The following is a 16,698-nucleotide window of genomic DNA, read 5'->3' on the forward strand; positions in this document are numbered from 1 at the left end:
AAAAAAAAGTGCGACGAGAGGCCGAAATCAAACCGACTGACTTGGTTTCCCCACATCACAAGCACCCGTGGGCAAAGAGTCTGGGTCTGGACCCGGCCCTGTCCACCTCTGACCCGGTTCTGAACGAGTTAGAGACGTGGCAGGAGAAGAAGCATGCCTCGCTGAAGTGATCTCACCTGCCGCTGAAACACGGAGAGGAGAAACGGGCGAGGTAGGTTCGTGTTTCTGGACTCTCGGATACAGGAAACTACAGCTGGGTCGTGTTGGTCACCTTAACTCTGGACATCTGGAGTTTGGGCTGGACAGATGCGTTAAATAAAAGTTGCAGTCGGTGGTTTGTCCTCCGCCAGCGGCCGTAGTTGTCAGCTATCCCTCCGCCACGTTGGGGCACATGTCTGAGGAGGAGAAACTAGCCGTCGGCCTGCTGTTGCTCCACTTTTCTTTTAGTTTAATCAACAAAGAAGAGTCGTGGAGTAGCACCACGTGTCTGTCCTGGCCTGGACCGGCCTGCTGACTCTGCCCACGGGCCTGCTTCTCCGTGGGTCGGTCTGATAGATCCGTAAAAATGAATGGAGGTCAGCTTCTGTTGATCATTTAATTACTGATTTGCTGTTATCGGTATGCTGCCAGTTCAATTAAACTCCCAGCTGGGCTGAAGCTGGTCAGATGTTATTGAAAGAAGGGGAAACATAAATGTTTAAATTAAAGGTGCAACATGGAAGAAGGAAGTAGGAATGACATCCTATGGTCAAAATTGGTTACTGCAGCCCATTTTCAAGACACACTGGTCTGGTATGGCGTCGTCACATCTGGCCTGTAGAGCCCTGCACGGGCCTAAAATCTGAGCCCGTGTCCGGCCCGTGGAGCCCCAGCCCGACCCGGTCCGAAAAGGTTTTCAGGATTCTCTGGCCTGAGCCCAATTTTGTTTTTTAACCTTTCATAATGTTTTAGCGTGATAGAATGCTCAGCATTCTAATTATCTGTGAGAAGCATTCTGCAGTAAAAAAAATAAATAAATAAAAAGAAAAGAACAAAAAAACAGCATTCAATGCAGCTTTTTTTTCTAACAGAGCGTATTTTTTGAGCGGCAGATGAAATTTACGAACACTATATTAATTGGATGCGTTTGTAAATTTAATCTGCTCTGAAAATGCGCCCTTGTGCAATTAGAAAAAAAAGCAGCATTCTAATTTTCTAACTGCAGAGCGCATTTTCAGAGCGGCAGATTAAATAAACACCCCCAATTAATATAGTGTTTGTAAATTTAATCTGCCGCTCTGAAAATGCGCTCGCCAGTTAGAAAAAACAACAACAATGAATGCTGTATTTTTTTAACTGCAGAGCGAATTTATTCACAGAAAAATAGAATGCTGTCATTTTCTTGAGAATAAACAAATGGTTTCTGACATATCAAAGTGGACATAAAATGGCATATTAGAATAGGGGCACATGTTTCAGTCAGCCGTTTATATAGGCGCATTAATAAACCACACAGACCTTAACTGAGCTAACGGTGCCGGTGCGTGAGAAGCAGGCAGGTGCTGCTGCATTCAAGTGTTTCAATTTTTTTTATGAATTTGATTAAAAATAAAGGCGCCTGGCCCGGCCCGTGTCCGAGGTAATTACGCAGTCGTTGGCCCGAAGCCCGGCCCTCGGGCCGTCGGACCGGGCCGACCTGAGGGCCTAGGGCTTCATTGCAGGGCTCTACTGGCCTGGTCCGGTCTCGGTAGAGTCGGCCCACCCCTGCATGGCCAGTTTTTGTTCACATAGCCTTCTCAGAGCGAATGCCTCAGAGCACGTGGGCCAGGTGGGTGTTTTACTCACGTTGGTAAGCAAAAGTAGCCGTGAGCAGTGATATGAAGCACACCGTTTCCTACTCTCACGCCGATACTGCTGCGTGCTCCTCACAGCAGTCTGTCTGACCAGCAGTCAGAGATGTTTACAAATATGGGAAGCCTCTGCTGGCTAATTCTACCAACCAATCAGAGGCTCCCTCTATAGGTAGGTGTGAACTTCAGCTGGCCAATCAGTCGTATTTGGTGTGTTGGCTCAGTTTTCCATGAAATAGACTACTGGGGAGAAGCTCCAAAAAAAAAAAGCTGAGCATGGAAAACGACTACCCAGATGTGCCTATCAAGATGTGAAAGCCCAATTGCTCAGGGTCAGAGTTCACCCTAACCCATTCTCCTGCCAGAGAAAGAATGCTGCTGTTGTGTATTTACTTAAACCACCTCTCCTGCTGGTGGTGGTTGGAGGAACTGGTGGCGCCTAGACTCAGCAGCCCCTCCTGTCAGTAGCTACGTTGATTTTACAGACGTTGCGCTACAATTTCAGGTGTTGGCGCTCTTTTGCTCCGCCCACATGCTTATAGATGCGCTCATGACATCACAGGCCCCAGACCGCCTATGTTCTCAATCACATCTATATTCTCAAGGCAGTGTGGGACGAACACAGCCAGGCTGGGGTGGGCGGAGTGGAGTGGAGCTGATGCTAGTGTGTAAGTGGCACAAGTCCAACAGGTGGCAGCCCACCACACTGAAGTTGCAAGTGCGGTATTGACCCTGTGCACGTGACGTCACGCCACTCATGTGACCGCCCCCTTCACCATGATGGACGGCAAAAAGACCGTTTACACCCGTAGAAACTCCAGTGAAGCTAGTCAAAACAAGCCAGTTTGTAGCCTTTTATAGCTTTTATTTAGTTGATTCGACAGTAAAATGGTTTTAGCTTGCTGCGTGGTCGGCTGCACTAACAGACAAGGATGTAAAGTCAACTTGTTTTGTTTTTTTATTAACTTTGATGGAGACTGAGGACGGAGATGAACTGCAGCGATCAATCAAGCGGACTAGCAGGTCTCAGATTTGCAGCGAACATGTTTTTACCGGGTAAGATTAACGTTCATTTATTTGACGAGGAAGACGGGGACAGGGGTAAATGTGATGTGTTTATACAAGTTATTGATAATCCTGATGGACGGGTATTTCACCACGGAGGCTGCGCTCCGTCCACTGTAGTGTAAAGCGAGACGATTATTAACAATATTAAAGCTCCGATGTATGATTACGTGTGTTAAAATTACGTTATTTATTTATATGAGCGTCGGCGTTCAGAGATCTTCTCATTCCGGTGTGAAAGCAGCAGCTGAACCCGGTAACACCACCAGCAACAGAAGCTGGTAGGGATCCGGACTTTTTAAAAATCAGCTTTGGTGTAAAGTGAAACGCTGTTTATAACATAATTTTATAAATCCAGAGGGGTGAATTTAGGCAAAGTCAGCAACATGTTTACATCGGTGAACAGCTGCAGAGAGAACGTAAGCTAACGTTGGTAAGCTTGTTAACACACCGCTCTCTATGAGCCCCCGCTAGATGCGCTACTTCTTCTGATAACTGAACTGGGCCTGAACTAGTTGAAGGAATGCTGGAGGAGTTTTGTTTTTGTTTTGATCGCTAAAACAATTTCAGGCTCTACTTTTCCCTTTGTTTTGTAATCGTGTCGCTCACTGTTTACATGCTTTTGCCGTCCACGTGATTAGGTGGCGTCGGTGCAAAGGGTCAATTCTTGCCAGAGGGGGCAGTGGGGGTCTGAGTGACATTTAATGAACCTTGTAAAGGGTCTTTTAGCACATACTGGCTCAAGAAAATAATTTAAAAATATGATAAAGTTGCATAGTATCCTAACAAAGATCCACCTGTAAAAAGATTGTGAACTATCATACACCGTGATTTAGTATTCTTGTCATTAATAATAAAACAAAAATCGGCTAAAAAAACACAACATGTTTTACTTTGTTTACTTTGAAAAATACTGGATGCAACTTGCTGAAACAAGGCTCACTTCCTGTCTGGCTCCTGTCATTTATTTAACTTCATGACACTCTGCATGCAGTGTGCAGAAGAAAAAAAAAACGCCATGCAGAAACTTTCAGGAGCTCCACATCTGGACCGCACCACAGCCAGTGTGAACGTTCTGATTGGGCTCAATGATTTTTGGACTTTAAGGAAACTGGACCGTATCCGTTCATCCTTCGGTGTGAATGAGGCTTCACTGACTTGCAAGAATCTTCTTACATGTTTAATCTCATCTGTTTGTAACAAATATCTGTAAAGATGATCCAGACGGGACACAGTTGATCTGATTTGACTTTTATAGATGCATTAAGACATCCTGTGATCAGAATGGCCACTATTGAGCATGATCAGCTCCACCAGTGACTTGTCTATAAATACATCCCTGCCAAGCAGCAACCTGACGGCTAATAATCTCAACACTTGTCCTGGTCTGTGAATCCACCGTCACTAAATGCTACGTAAAGCTAGCAATAACAGAGCTGTGGGGGAGTTTTTACTTCTAAAATGCTAACTTTCAAGTACATTTCAAGTAAATAAGAACCCACCGACCCACAGAACCAGAATAAATGAATCTCTTATTAGATACTGCTGCAGCAGGTTAAATTCTCATCAGGTAAAATAGTTTAAATAAGCATTTTCTGCTCTTTGCAACATGGAGCAGAGAGCTAAAGAGAGTTTATCAACCAAATGATTGTTTTTTTTCTTTAAAGCAGCATGCCAGCCCCTCTAATTGTTCACACACACACACACACACACACACACACACACACACACACACACACACACACACACACACACACACACACACACACACACACACACACACACACACACACGCACACACACACACACACACACACATCAACCCCTCCTTTCTTTCCTTATTTGTGTTTCCTTATTTGTGTCCGTGTGCGCGCATGGTCAACAGACTGTATCATGAGATGCTGCTGCCTGGGAAAAAGCTCCCACACCCTGAAAGCACTTTTCTGCATAAAACATGAACCATCTCCTGGTTTGGGTCCCACACTTGTAGTGGGATTTGTTTTTCCTAATGGTTTTTCAGATGTTGGCAGATAGAAATGCTGTCAGACGTCTGTGCAGACGCTCTGACCCAACAGTCTTTGCATAAGAGGAAGACATTCGGTGTCTTCATGCATCCTTCCTCTCCAGCCACAAGTTTATATAAACGTCTTCAAGACTTGTGGTTCCGCTAAGTGTTATCACTAGCATGTGATCTTCTGTTGAAGCCACACATTCATGCAACAGATCTTCACTGTCAGATTTGTAGTAATGTTTTAGTTTTGCTCTAAGGAGCAATCAAAAACGGCTGATTAATTTGGGTATTGCTGTGCCTGATCAATATAGGTTATCGTTGTCAAGTTCACATATTATTACCTCAAATGACTGATTTATTTTATTAATTTTATAAAATCGTGACTTACTAATTTAGATTTTAGCTCATTTATTTGAACATTTGATGGCTCTTGAATGAGCAGCTCCCTTCAAAGAGCCCATCACTAGCACATTAGTGCATTTTTGTTAAATATTTTTTAAATTAGTTGTTTAAAAACACACAAAAATTAGAAAACTTTTAAGTAACATGTTTCCTCTTATTAAGCTCATTCTGATTTATAAGCGTTAACGTTTTAAAAAGTCTCACCTTTATGTTTCAAATAGCTCTTATCTAAAAGCTTCAGTATCTGAAACGTTTAGGTGCCCAATCCTGGTCCTGGAGGGCTGGTATCCAGCAGGTTTTGTGGTTTTTCTGCACCACCACACTTGATTCAATGGCTGAATTACCTGTGCTGAAGCTCATCAGGCTCTGCAGAAGCCTGTTAATCACCTGCTGATTGAAATCAGGTGTGTTGAAGCAGGGTTAAATTAAAACATGCTAGATACCGGCAGAAGAAGGATGGGTTACATGTATCCCATCAGCTTTTAAAGGACTTGTACAAATATCATAGGGTGGTGAAAGACTCTAAAAGTAATTACCTGTCTAACCTGGTGGCAACAAACAAGCATAATCCTCGAGTACTTTTTAAAACGGTTAACTCTGTTCTTCAACTTCCCCAGACTGATGATATAGAACCATCTATTGAACTATGCAATGACTTTCTGAATTATTTTGTCCAAAAGGTGGCTGATATTAGGACAGCTATCCCAGTGCCGAATTTGGATCTTCCAGAACCAGTGATTCCTATGGGGGTATTTGACAAGTTTACACCGCTTAGCTTGTCCTTATTGGAAAGGCTTGTCAATGACATGAAACCTTCTGGTTCTCCTTTGGATGCTGTTCCTCCTCACCTTTTACAGCAGGTTTCCCCTAGTATTGGGGTACTTATACTGGCTATTATTAATACTAGCCTGTCTGCTGGGGTGGTCCCTACGACTTTTAAGCATGCTGTTGTCCGACCCATGTTAAAGGGAAATAACTTGGATAAGTCGGTACTGGCCACCTACAGGCCGATTTCTAGGTTTGCCGTTCCTATCTAAAATTTTAGAAAAGATTGTTAACACACAATTAACTAGCTCTTTGGTGAGTAATAATATGCTTGAGGTATTTCAGTCCATTTTAAAAACTTACATAGTACAGAGTCTGCATTGTTAAGGGTTTCAAATGATATCCTCAGAGCAACAGATGAAGGGGCATACGTCATCCTCATCCTGTTGGACTTGTCCGCAGCATTTGACACCGTTGATCATGGCATTCTATTGAATAGACTTAAAGAGTCTGGTGTCTGTAGCACTGCTTTAAATTGGTTCTCGTCCTACCTTTGATAGATCCATGTGTGTGAGCCTTGCAGGTTTTAGCTCTGCTTCGTCTTTATTGACATGGGGGTTCCCCAGGGTTCAATTCTTGGGCCCATCCTGTTTTCAATTTATCTTTGTTCTTTGGGTACCATGTTGCGTAAGCATGGAGTGGCTTTCCACTGCTACACAGACGACACGCAAATATACTTACCTGTGAGAAAGGGTCAGTCAGTATCCACTCTCTTGACCTGCCTCCAAGACATCAAAAATTGGATGGCGCAGAGCTTTTTAAGCTTTAATGATAAGAAGATGGAGGTAATGGTTTTTGGCCCCATTAATAGTTGCTCACCTAGTGATACTGATTTAGGACCGATGGCATCACATGTGAAAAACTGCACTTCAATTCTGGGTTTTAAGATGGACAGCGATTATAAACTGGAACACCAAATTAGCTCTGTGGTGAAGTCTGGGTTTTTCCACCTGAGGCAGCTGGTGAAGGTGAGGTCTTTCCTGTCGAGGCAACACTTTGAAACAGTGATCCATGTTTTTATTACTTCTCGGCTGGATTACTGTAATTCGCTGTACTCTGGGGTGACCCAGTCTGCCCTCAAGCATCTCCAAATGGTGCAGAACGCTGCTGCCAGACTGCTGACCCGATCACGAAAGCGGGATCACATAACACTTATCTTGGCCTCCCTTCACTGGCTGCCAGTGACTTTCAGAGTGAAATTTAAGATTTTAATTTTTGTTTTTAAATCACTGAATGGTCTTGCCCCACCATATCTCTCTGAGCTTCTGTCCTTTTATAAACCGGCCTGGAACCTCAGGTCAGCGGACCAACTACTGTTAGAGGTTCTAACAGAGGTAGAGCATTCTAAATATGTGGACCTGCACTGTGGAACACCCTACCACTGAGTGTGCATCAGACAACTTTGCTGTCATCGTTTAAATCCGTCCTGAAAACACACTTTTATCGGCAAGCTTTTGACACGGTCTGAGACTCTGTCTTGTGTGGGTTATTTTTAGGGATGCACCGGTATCGGTATAGATACCGATATTGGTATCGGTATCGGTAAAAGTTAACCGATACCAGGAACTGATACAAATGCAGTTGTTTGAAAATGGCTTCACTGTAACTTGTCATTTCTGTTCACCTAATATTTTAGTTTTCCTGTTGAAAGCAGAGAAGAAAATAAAATCTGTATTCCAAATCATAGCATTTTTTGTGTGGTAGAAGTATAGGTATCGGTAATCGGTATCGGCGAATATTCAGATCCAAGTATAGGTATCGTATCGGTTTGTAAAAAAGTGGTATTGTTGCATCCCTAGTTATTTTATTTTATTTAAATTTTTAATTCTGTTTTGATCTTTTCTGTCTTAAGGATTTTAAATGGTTTTATGTAAATATTATGGTCTGTGTTGTCAGTGCTTTGACTCCTCATCATATAAAATGTGCTTTACAAATAAAATTGATCTGATCTGATCTCCAGGACCAGGATTGAGCACCCCTGCACATTCTGGAACGTAAACCACTTTTACGATTATAACTGTGGACGCCCTTTTAAAGAGTGTTGGATTGGTGCCAAGACGCGCTTCTTTTTACACCAAACTGACCTCAAATAGCCTCGGTCAGTTTTTGTTGCTACCCAACAGGATGGGTGGATCTGCTTTTATCTGTGCTAGGTTTACTCAGCAGAAATGCTCCTCAGTGATTAGATGAGTGAAAAAGGCAGGAACAAACCTGCAGAGTCACAAATCATGAGACTCGTTTTGAACAAAGCGGGAGGACGTGTGGCGCTGCATGCTGCTCGGGGTGAGTGAACGACTCTTCGTGCTGGATCCTTTTGCTGCTAAGCCTGAGTAGGTGGAAGATGTGCGACTGGATGGAAGTAGGTTAGAAGTTTGTCTGAACGGGGGAAGCCTACCAAACTGGTCTGACTTAAACTTTTTCAGTTTGAGCCTGTTTCCTGCCTAGAGACGTCAGGATGGAGGTCAGTTCAGAGAATGTGGGGTGGGGGTGGGGGGGGGGGGTCACACAAATCTAAGAGCTCTTAAGCACAGTGTTATGTTCAGAAGATGTCTCCACTTCTGAACTTTAACGGATTCTTTTATTTAGAAGGTAACTTGTGAATTTGGACACAAAGAAGAATGAGTGAACTGATGTGGAATTTGGTGAAGTTTTAAACAGCTGTCCTGCTATCTGATCTGAGGGTATTCTCATTCAGAAAGCATCTAAATTGTTGTTACTGTTCTGCTTTGCCTCTTAGTGTGATTGAATGTGGTCATGGCCCACTGCACCAGTTTCCCGTATGAGCCGGTGGCAGAGATCGGCGGTGGCGCTTACGGGACAGTCTACAAGGCCCGGGACACGGAGAGCGGGAAGTTTGTTGCTCTGAAGAATGTGCGTGTCCAGACAGACCAGAACGGCCTCCCGGTCTCCACGGTCAGAGAGGTGGCGCTGTTGAAGCGTCTGGAGCAGTTCGACCACCCCAACGTGGTCCGGTAAGTGGGTCAAAGACCTGCTTCTGGGTCGTAACATCTACTCTGCAGCCTGACAGGAAACATGTCGTTCTGTTGTCTGAAACCAGGCTGATGGACGTCTGTGCCACCCCAAGGTCGGACCAGGAAACCAAAGTCACTCTAGTGTTTGAGCACGTGGACCAAGACCTGAAGACATATTTGGAGAAAGCTCCGGCTCCAGGACTATCTTCAGACCGCATCAAAGTAAGACCCAAGCAGTACGTTAATCGGTGGGCGCCAAACGAACACATCTGATTCTTTTATGGTGGCTTTTGCAGGATCTGATGAGGCAGCTTCTGTGTGGCCTTGCATTCCTTCACTCAAACCAGGTGATGCACAGAGACCTGAAACCAGAGAATATCCTTGTGACCAGCCAGGGTCAGGTGAAGCTGGCTGACTTTGGCCTCGCTAAGATCTACAGCTGCCACATGGCCCTCACCCCCGTGGTGAGAAATGCGTTCGTTTGGGTTTCTCTCTCTGAACCTGTGTTTTTACAGCCAAGGTTGAAACTGAGGAAGACACTTTTCGAAGAACAAAACTGAATAAAGATGTGATTAGTGTCAGGCCAAAGCACACAAGACAACTGCCATGTGTCAACATAAATATTGTTGCATAACCAAAGTATGAGTAAAATAAGTTATCATTTATACATCATCAAGTGTGCAGCGGCTGGGATAAAGATCTTCACCTCCAGCTCTGTAGCCATAATTCTTATGTGGAGGGCCAACTCCAGGTCAAGGCAGAGGTCACGAGTGTAGGAAGGAGATCGAATGGTGGATCAGGGCAGCATCTGCAGTGATGTGGACGTTAAACCAGCCACTTGTGAAGAGGGAGCTAAGCCAGAAAGCAAAGCTCTAAATTAGGGGTGCACAATATATCGGTATCGGCCATTTTTTAACATATCTGTATCGGTCCGATAAATAAAACTAGGTCGATATTAACTGGTATTTTTTTCCATCTTGTTTCCATTTGTTTATCAGTTTCAGAGGGTGAGGGGGTGCTGTGTATTTTAGTCAAGTGACAGTGATTGCAATCATCTCAGTAGAGTAAGTGTGTGTGTGTGTGTGTGTGTGTGTGTACATAATAATGTAAATTCAGCTTTAATAATATTCAGTCTTTACAAAATCTGCTGATTTTAGAAGCATTAATGTCAGTATATCGATATCGGCCCTAACAGTGATATTAATATCGGTATCGGCCCAAAAATGTCACATCAGTGCATCTCTACTCTCAGTTTACCTGCCGGTCTTGATCCCAGTCCTCACCTGTAGTCATGAGCTTTGGGTAATGACAGAAAAAACAAGATGGCGAATACAGGGCGTACACTGTGCGACTTTTTCGTTGGTTGTTCGTCATCTGACACTGTTCACAGGGCACAGCCACGAGTCATGTTCTCACGCTCTGACCGCTCGCACTGTTGTGGTAGTAACACGCCGGTCCAAAGAATGTGTTTTAAGAGTTTTTTTCTCAACGGGTCGAACCTGTGAATCCAGAAACCTGAAAGAGAGGAGACTGTTGTGCCGTCATTGATGTCTGTTGTCCTTGAGGCCTGCCGTAGTTGTGGGAGGACACGCAGGGGTTTATGGGGAATAGAAGTAGAGGAAGAATGAAAGGCATGTAGGAACTAAACCGAGGTTTTGGGATCTGCTTTTACTTGACATGAATACAAAAGGTGCTTTCTTAACATTAACATGTGCAGAGAAAACTGTAAGTAAAAGGTGGAAACGTGTGTGGAGATGAATATGGCTGGCCAGACATTTTGGCGCGTGCGCTGTGTGAGCGGTTCTGGTACATTTGGGTCGCGGTGCAGCTTCAGCGGTGTCATACCCTCACAAGGGATCAGCAGAAATTTAAATATGCTTGATTCTCGTGCGATTGGGAGCTGGTCGGGGGGTCTTAACCGCCTCTCGTAACCCCTTCTATACTACACGACACAAAACTCGACCTGACCTCAAAGACTGTTGCATGGGTGGAAAATTGGCTCAAAATGAGCAGAAAATCACACAGCAGGCCTGGCTTTACAGAGTTTTAGGGATTATAGATTATAACAAAAGTAGCAGCATGAAACAAAAGAACAATCAAATGTCTAGTATAACATCTATTCTGGTTTATGTAGGAAGGCTCATCAGGAAGGTGTTTAACACAGTGGGCTGTTTCTACTCAGGATCTATTTAGTTTTTCACTTTCAACCAACACATCCTGCTGAAATGTGCTCACTTCTGCATCTTTACGTTTCTGGCCTGCTAGCATCATTTTTTAGTGAATTTTAACCGGTTGCTTAGTAATACTGTCACAGAGCACTATCAACTACATCTTACATTGTTGTCAGTGAACGCTGCTTTTTCTCGTAAGGGTTTGATGAATGACTGTAAACAGCCACATCTGCAGCCCAGTGAGGCACCGGCGTGCTCTCCTCAGGAGTTCAGCGTTCAGATTCATCAGCTGACGTTTACCAGGCTCACATCGAAAGCAAAACTCTGCTTCATGCGTACACACCGTGTGTTTAGCTCGAGTATGTGAAGGTTGGCTTAGATGAAGCGAAGCTTGTGCTGTTACTAATGCCAGTCTTGCGTTTGGCTCTCTTGGAGGTGGTGACGCTGTGGTACCGACCTCCTGAAGTTCTGCTGCAGTCCACGTACGCCACTCCGGTGGATATATGGAGCACCGGCTGCATCTTTGCTGAGATGTTCAGACGCAAGTGAGTCAACATAACGTTCAGATCACCGGTATCTGATCTTCTGTCAACTCGGGTTTAGCGGTTTGCTACGACTGGGATGTTTCCAGCTGATAGATGAGCGGTCTGGAAATCCGATAGAATGATTATCTGTGAAACCCGTTTGTTTTTAAAGACTTAGTTCTAGTTTATAACCCAACTTCTGATGATGATTTGCCTTTTAGACTAAATTTAGAATTTAAAAAAAAAGGGAAGGAAAAAAGCTCTGCATCCTCTTCCAAACAAGCCCGGAGATCAACGTTTTCTAGGATGTCAGCATTTGATTTCAGGCTGATGATTTTCAGGGACATAGTTTTACAGATTTTGACAGCTGGAGTTTAGTCTGGGAGCAGCCTGGGTGGACGTACCTAGAAGATATGAAGTTTATGTGTGATGTGTGCAGAGTGGCTCCATCTAGTGGTGGAAAACAGCATGACATCAGCAGCCAACAGGGTTGAAGAACTGTATTTGTTTTAGATGATTAAAATAAAAATTACGTAACTAATTTTACATGTATCGTTTTGTTTTTTAAGACCTTTATTCTGTGGAGAATCAGAAATGGACCAGCTTGGGAAAATATTTGAGTGAGTAACAAAGACTTAGCGGAACATCAGCAACCAGAACGACCAAGCAAATCATTCATTTCACTCATCTGCTTTCAGAGTTATCGGCTTGCCGCAGGAGGAGGAGTGGCCGACCGGCGTCACCGTGTCGAGGAAAAACTTTCCCGCTGTCAAAGCTCGCCCGATCACCGACTTTGTCCCAGAGATAAACGAGCAGGGGGCCAAACTGTTGATGGTAAGACTTGAGTTAACAACTGAAGGCCGATTCTTTTCTCACCTGCCAACGCCCCGGACCCCCGGGCTTTCCTGAACTAAAGCAGAATCGTACAGATGCATGACTTTTCAGCACATTATTAAAGAAATATGAAAATATAATGTAGAAAAGAAATCACACAGAAATATTTTCCTGCAGAAAGTGTCACAGCTAACCATGTGTGGGGGGAATGTTGTCAACCAAATGACTGTAAAAAAAAAAAATAAAATCTATTTTTTGCCTGTTCTCTTTCCTCCACAGCAAATGCTGACCTTTGACCCTTTGAAGCGAATATCAGCGCTGAACGCTCTAGAACATCTGTATTTCCAGGATGAGGAGACGTCGCCTCAGACAACCAGTTGAAATCATGCAGTAGAAAAAGAACCAACAGGATCCAGCGCCCTCTGAGTACAGATTATGTTTAGGGAATATTTCTTAGTTGATCCTGCTTCAGAAATCAGGATGAAACTCTGTGAGGATGAATTTGATGAGCACTGCCATGTTTTTGAGCTTGTACAAGTCACATGTAAAGATGTTATAGCAGCAGTTAAAGGGCAGCACTAGTGATTTTGATGTTTAGTCTTGGAGTCAACATGCAGAAATGTCTCGTTTAAATGCTGCTTTTGTTGCCGTACATTCTCCAGATAGGTTAGTGATGTTTGTCTTACACAGCTGTAACCCGTGTTGAAGCTGCTCGCTGTCTATAATGTGAGTGGCTGTATCTGAATCATGAACATTTTAAATGAAGTTTCAAACAGTTACAGATAAACGCACAAAAGCTTAAAAAATTGGAATTTCTTTTGAGTTATTGCACAAAAGTTTTTTGTGGAATGAATTTCACACCTTCAAATGTCACTAAACACCACACACTGAAATCTGAAATGAATAAAAGAAAGTATTCAATAATTCTGGGTCAGTTTGTTGTGTTTTACAGATGACTGTCTATAAAAATAAAACATCCTCTATCTGAACAGATGAAATATACTTTGTTCTCTAACCCATGTAAGTTTGTATTTGGAGCCACAATCAGAATTAAAGTGTAAAAACACTACAGGCAAATCCAACTTTGATGTAATGTCCTTAAAACAAGTCAAAATGAGGTTCAGTAGTGTGTGTGTGGCCTCCACGTGGTGAGGTGGTGGATGGTCTGAGGGATCTCCTCTCAGATCTGGACTAAAGCATCCTCCACTGCCTGGGCAGTCCGTGTATGATGATGTCCCACATGTGCTCAATTGGATTCAGGTTTGGCGAACAGGCAGGCCAGTCCATAGCATCATGCAGGAACTGCTGACACACTCCAGCCACATGAGGTCTAGCGTTGTCTTATATTAGAAGGAACCCAGGGCCAGCCGCATCTGCATGTTATAGCATGTTGAGGGCCGTGCCACCCCCCACCATTGCTGCCAAATCGGTCCTGCTGGAAGATGTTGCAGGCAGCAGGAGCACGGTGTTGGGCTAAAACACAACCCCAGCTTGTGGATGTCAGGCCCTCATTCCACCCTCTTGGAGTCTGTTTCTGACCGTTTGAGCACACACACGTGGCAAGGTGGAGAATTGTGGGCTGGTTAGAGCTGTAGCAACTCTAACCAGTCAGCCAAAGGAACAACTCCTTGGTCAAGAAGCCAGGGCGCATGATCAATCGGGTCACAGTGACGGGACGCCCACACTGTCACACACATGCACATTGAGGCCTGCTGGAGGTCATGTTGCAGGGCTCTGGCAGTGCACAAAGGCAGCAGTAGCAGTCCTGTTGCTGGGTTGTTGCCCTCCTACAGCCTCCTCCATGTCTCCTGATGTTCTGGCCTGTCTCCTGATAGCGCATCCATGCTCTGGACACTACGCTGACAGACACAGCGAACCTTCTTGCCACAGCTTACATTGATGTTTCGTCCTGGATGAGCTGCAGTACCTGAGCCACTTGTGTGGGCTGAAGACTCCATCTCATGCTATCACTAGAGCGAAAGCACCACCATCATTCAACAGTGGCCAAAACATCAGCCGGAAAGCAGGAACTGAGAAGTGGTCTGTGGTCTCCACTCACAGAACCACTCCTTTATTGGGGATGTCTTGCTAATTGCCTATAATTCCCACCTGTTGTCTTTTCCATTGACACAGTAGCATGTGAAACACAGTATTTCCACACAACCCAGTTCTATTGGACCACTTATTGATAACTTTTGAGTTCATCATAACCGAGTTCTCCTGACGGGAAATTAAATTTCACTATAGTCGATCTCTAAATGACAAAGCTGTAGCAACTCTTCCGTCTGTCTTCAGCATCGCAGAGCAACTTAGCAGAGGGCATCACTTTCATTTCTAGCCCTTCACAAATTGATGGTCTAGTTCATAGTGTTACTATACGTGTTGCGTTAGGTAACGTTGGAGGTAATTAAGCACGGGAAGTTGGCTCCCTGGTTTATTTCTGAACTGTGGACTTTAAAGCAGAACTCTAGGAAACTGGAGAGAACATGATGCTACACACACTGGGAGGAGTCCTACTTATCCTGGAAAAAATGTCTAGTTCTTTATAATAATAGGCGTTGACAAGCTAGAACCCCATGCTCTTTATTTCAAATTGAGGATAATATGAATAATCCTAAATTTATTTTCAGTACAGTTGCCAAACTTATACAGAATCATAGCTCTGAACCATCTATTCCCTTAGCCCTCAGCAGCAACAACTTTATTTCACAATTAAAATTGATTCTATTAGAAACAAAATCATTAGCATCCTTCCTAAGGCAATTTCCTCTCTCAAGTCAGCTTTTACGGACAGGATTTCTAGCAGCAGCCAAAGGTGTTGAGGAGATCCTTTTTGGTGGCCCGAGGATCGGTTCTCTGCTTTTTGTAGATGATGTGGTCCTGTTGGCTTCATCGGAATATGATCTTCGACTTCCCAGCTGAGTGTGAAGCAGTTGGGATGAGAATCAGCTCATCTAAATCAGAGACCATGGTCAATATTCAGAAAAGGGTAGAATGTCTTCTCCAGGTCAGGTACGAGGTTCCCCCCCAAGTGGAGGAGTTGAAGTATCTCGGGGTCTTGTTCACGAGTGAGGGAAAGATGGAGCGTGAGATAGATAGGCGGATCGGTGTTGCATCTGCAGTGATGCGAGTGTTGTGCCAGAAGGCGAAGCTCTAGATTTACCGGTCGATCTACGTTCCTACCCTCACCTCTGGTCATGAGCTTTCGGTAGTGACCGAAAAAACGAGATTGTAGATACAAGCGGCCGAAATGAGTTTTCTCCGAAGAGCGGCTGGGCTCTCCCTTAGAGATAGGGCGAGAAGCTCGGTCATTCAGGAGGGGCTCGGAGTAGACCCGCTGCTCCTCCATATCGAGAGGAGCCAGTTGAGATGGCTCGGGAATCTGGTCAGGATGCCTCCTGGACGCCTCCCTGGTGAGGTTTTCTGGGCACGTCCAACAGGGAGGAGACCTAACGGTAGACCCAGGACACGGTGGAGGGACTATGTCTCTCTCCTGCCCAGGGAACGCCTTGGGATTCCCCTGGAAGAGCTGGCCCTAGTGGCTGGGGAGAGGGAAGTCTGGGTCTCTCGCCTTAGGCTGCTGCCCCCGTGACCCGACTCCGGATAAGAGGAAGAAAATGGATTGACTAATTTACAAATGAGTTTAGATAAAGCTGATCTGGTGACACGTCCAAATTCATTTGAATCAATATTTTGAAAAATAGTGAATAAAATGTAATTATTTATCCATCGAAAACACATTCTTGACAGCTAAGAGTTAATATTTTTTGGTTGAAACTGTTTATTTAATGAGTTGATGCACTTTCTCTTCCTTAGTTGATCCTCACCTCCTCTTTACATGCTTTTGTATCCCTAATCCTCGTTAGTATTTGCTCTGTTCCCTTCGATTATCTATTTACGGACCTTATTCTGAAGGAACATGTAGAACATAACATTGGGGGTGCAGGAGGTACCTTCAAAGAATGAGGCAAGAGAGAGAGAGAGAGAGAGAGAGAGAGAGAGAGAGAGAGAGAGAGAGAGAGAGAGAGAGAACAGATGCTCTGGCAGGAACAGAGCTCAGGGTTT

The 16,698-nt window shown here is 44.3% G+C and overlaps 1 protein-coding gene across 2 annotated transcripts; it reads left to right on the forward strand.

The window, feature by feature from the left end:
* Nucleotides 1-13,557, forward strand: cdk4 (cyclin dependent kinase 4). Of its 2 annotated transcripts, none has more exons than XM_015959687.3 (8): nucleotides 1-211; nucleotides 8,870-9,104; nucleotides 9,191-9,326; nucleotides 9,401-9,568; nucleotides 11,711-11,820; nucleotides 12,369-12,419; nucleotides 12,498-12,633; nucleotides 12,913-13,557. In XM_015959687.3, the coding sequence occupies exons 2-8, from the start codon at nucleotides 8,887-8,889 to the stop codon at nucleotides 13,012-13,014; spliced, it is 921 nt and encodes a 306-aa protein (XP_015815173.3). In that variant the 5' UTR covers nucleotides 1-211; nucleotides 8,870-8,886; the 3' UTR covers nucleotides 13,015-13,557. The 2 variants fall into 2 exon arrangements, with proteins under 2 accessions (XP_015815173.3, XP_015815174.3); XM_015959688.3 differs by having other exon boundaries at nucleotides 9,401-9,451.
* Nucleotides 13,558-16,698: the final 3,141 nt, after the last annotated feature.

This window comes from Nothobranchius furzeri, chromosome 3 (assembly GCF_043380555.1).
Source record: "Nothobranchius furzeri strain GRZ-AD chromosome 3, NfurGRZ-RIMD1, whole genome shotgun sequence".
NCBI lineage: Eukaryota > Metazoa > Chordata > Actinopteri > Cyprinodontiformes > Nothobranchiidae > Nothobranchius > Nothobranchius furzeri.

Bases quoted from the DNA above. Each gene is read 5' to 3' on its own strand.
- cdk4 (XM_015959687.3), top strand. From the start codon at position 8,887: ATGGCCCACTGCACCAGTTTCCCGTATGAGCCGGTGGCAGAGATCGGC. The intron at 9,105-9,190 runs GTAAGTGGGTCA...GTCTGAAACCAG, and splicing joins GACCACCCCAACGTGGTCCG to GCTGATGGACGTCTGTGCCA. The intron at 12,420-12,497 runs GTGAGTAACAAA...ATCTGCTTTCAG, and splicing joins CAGCTTGGGAAAATATTTGA to AGTTATCGGCTTGCCGCAGG.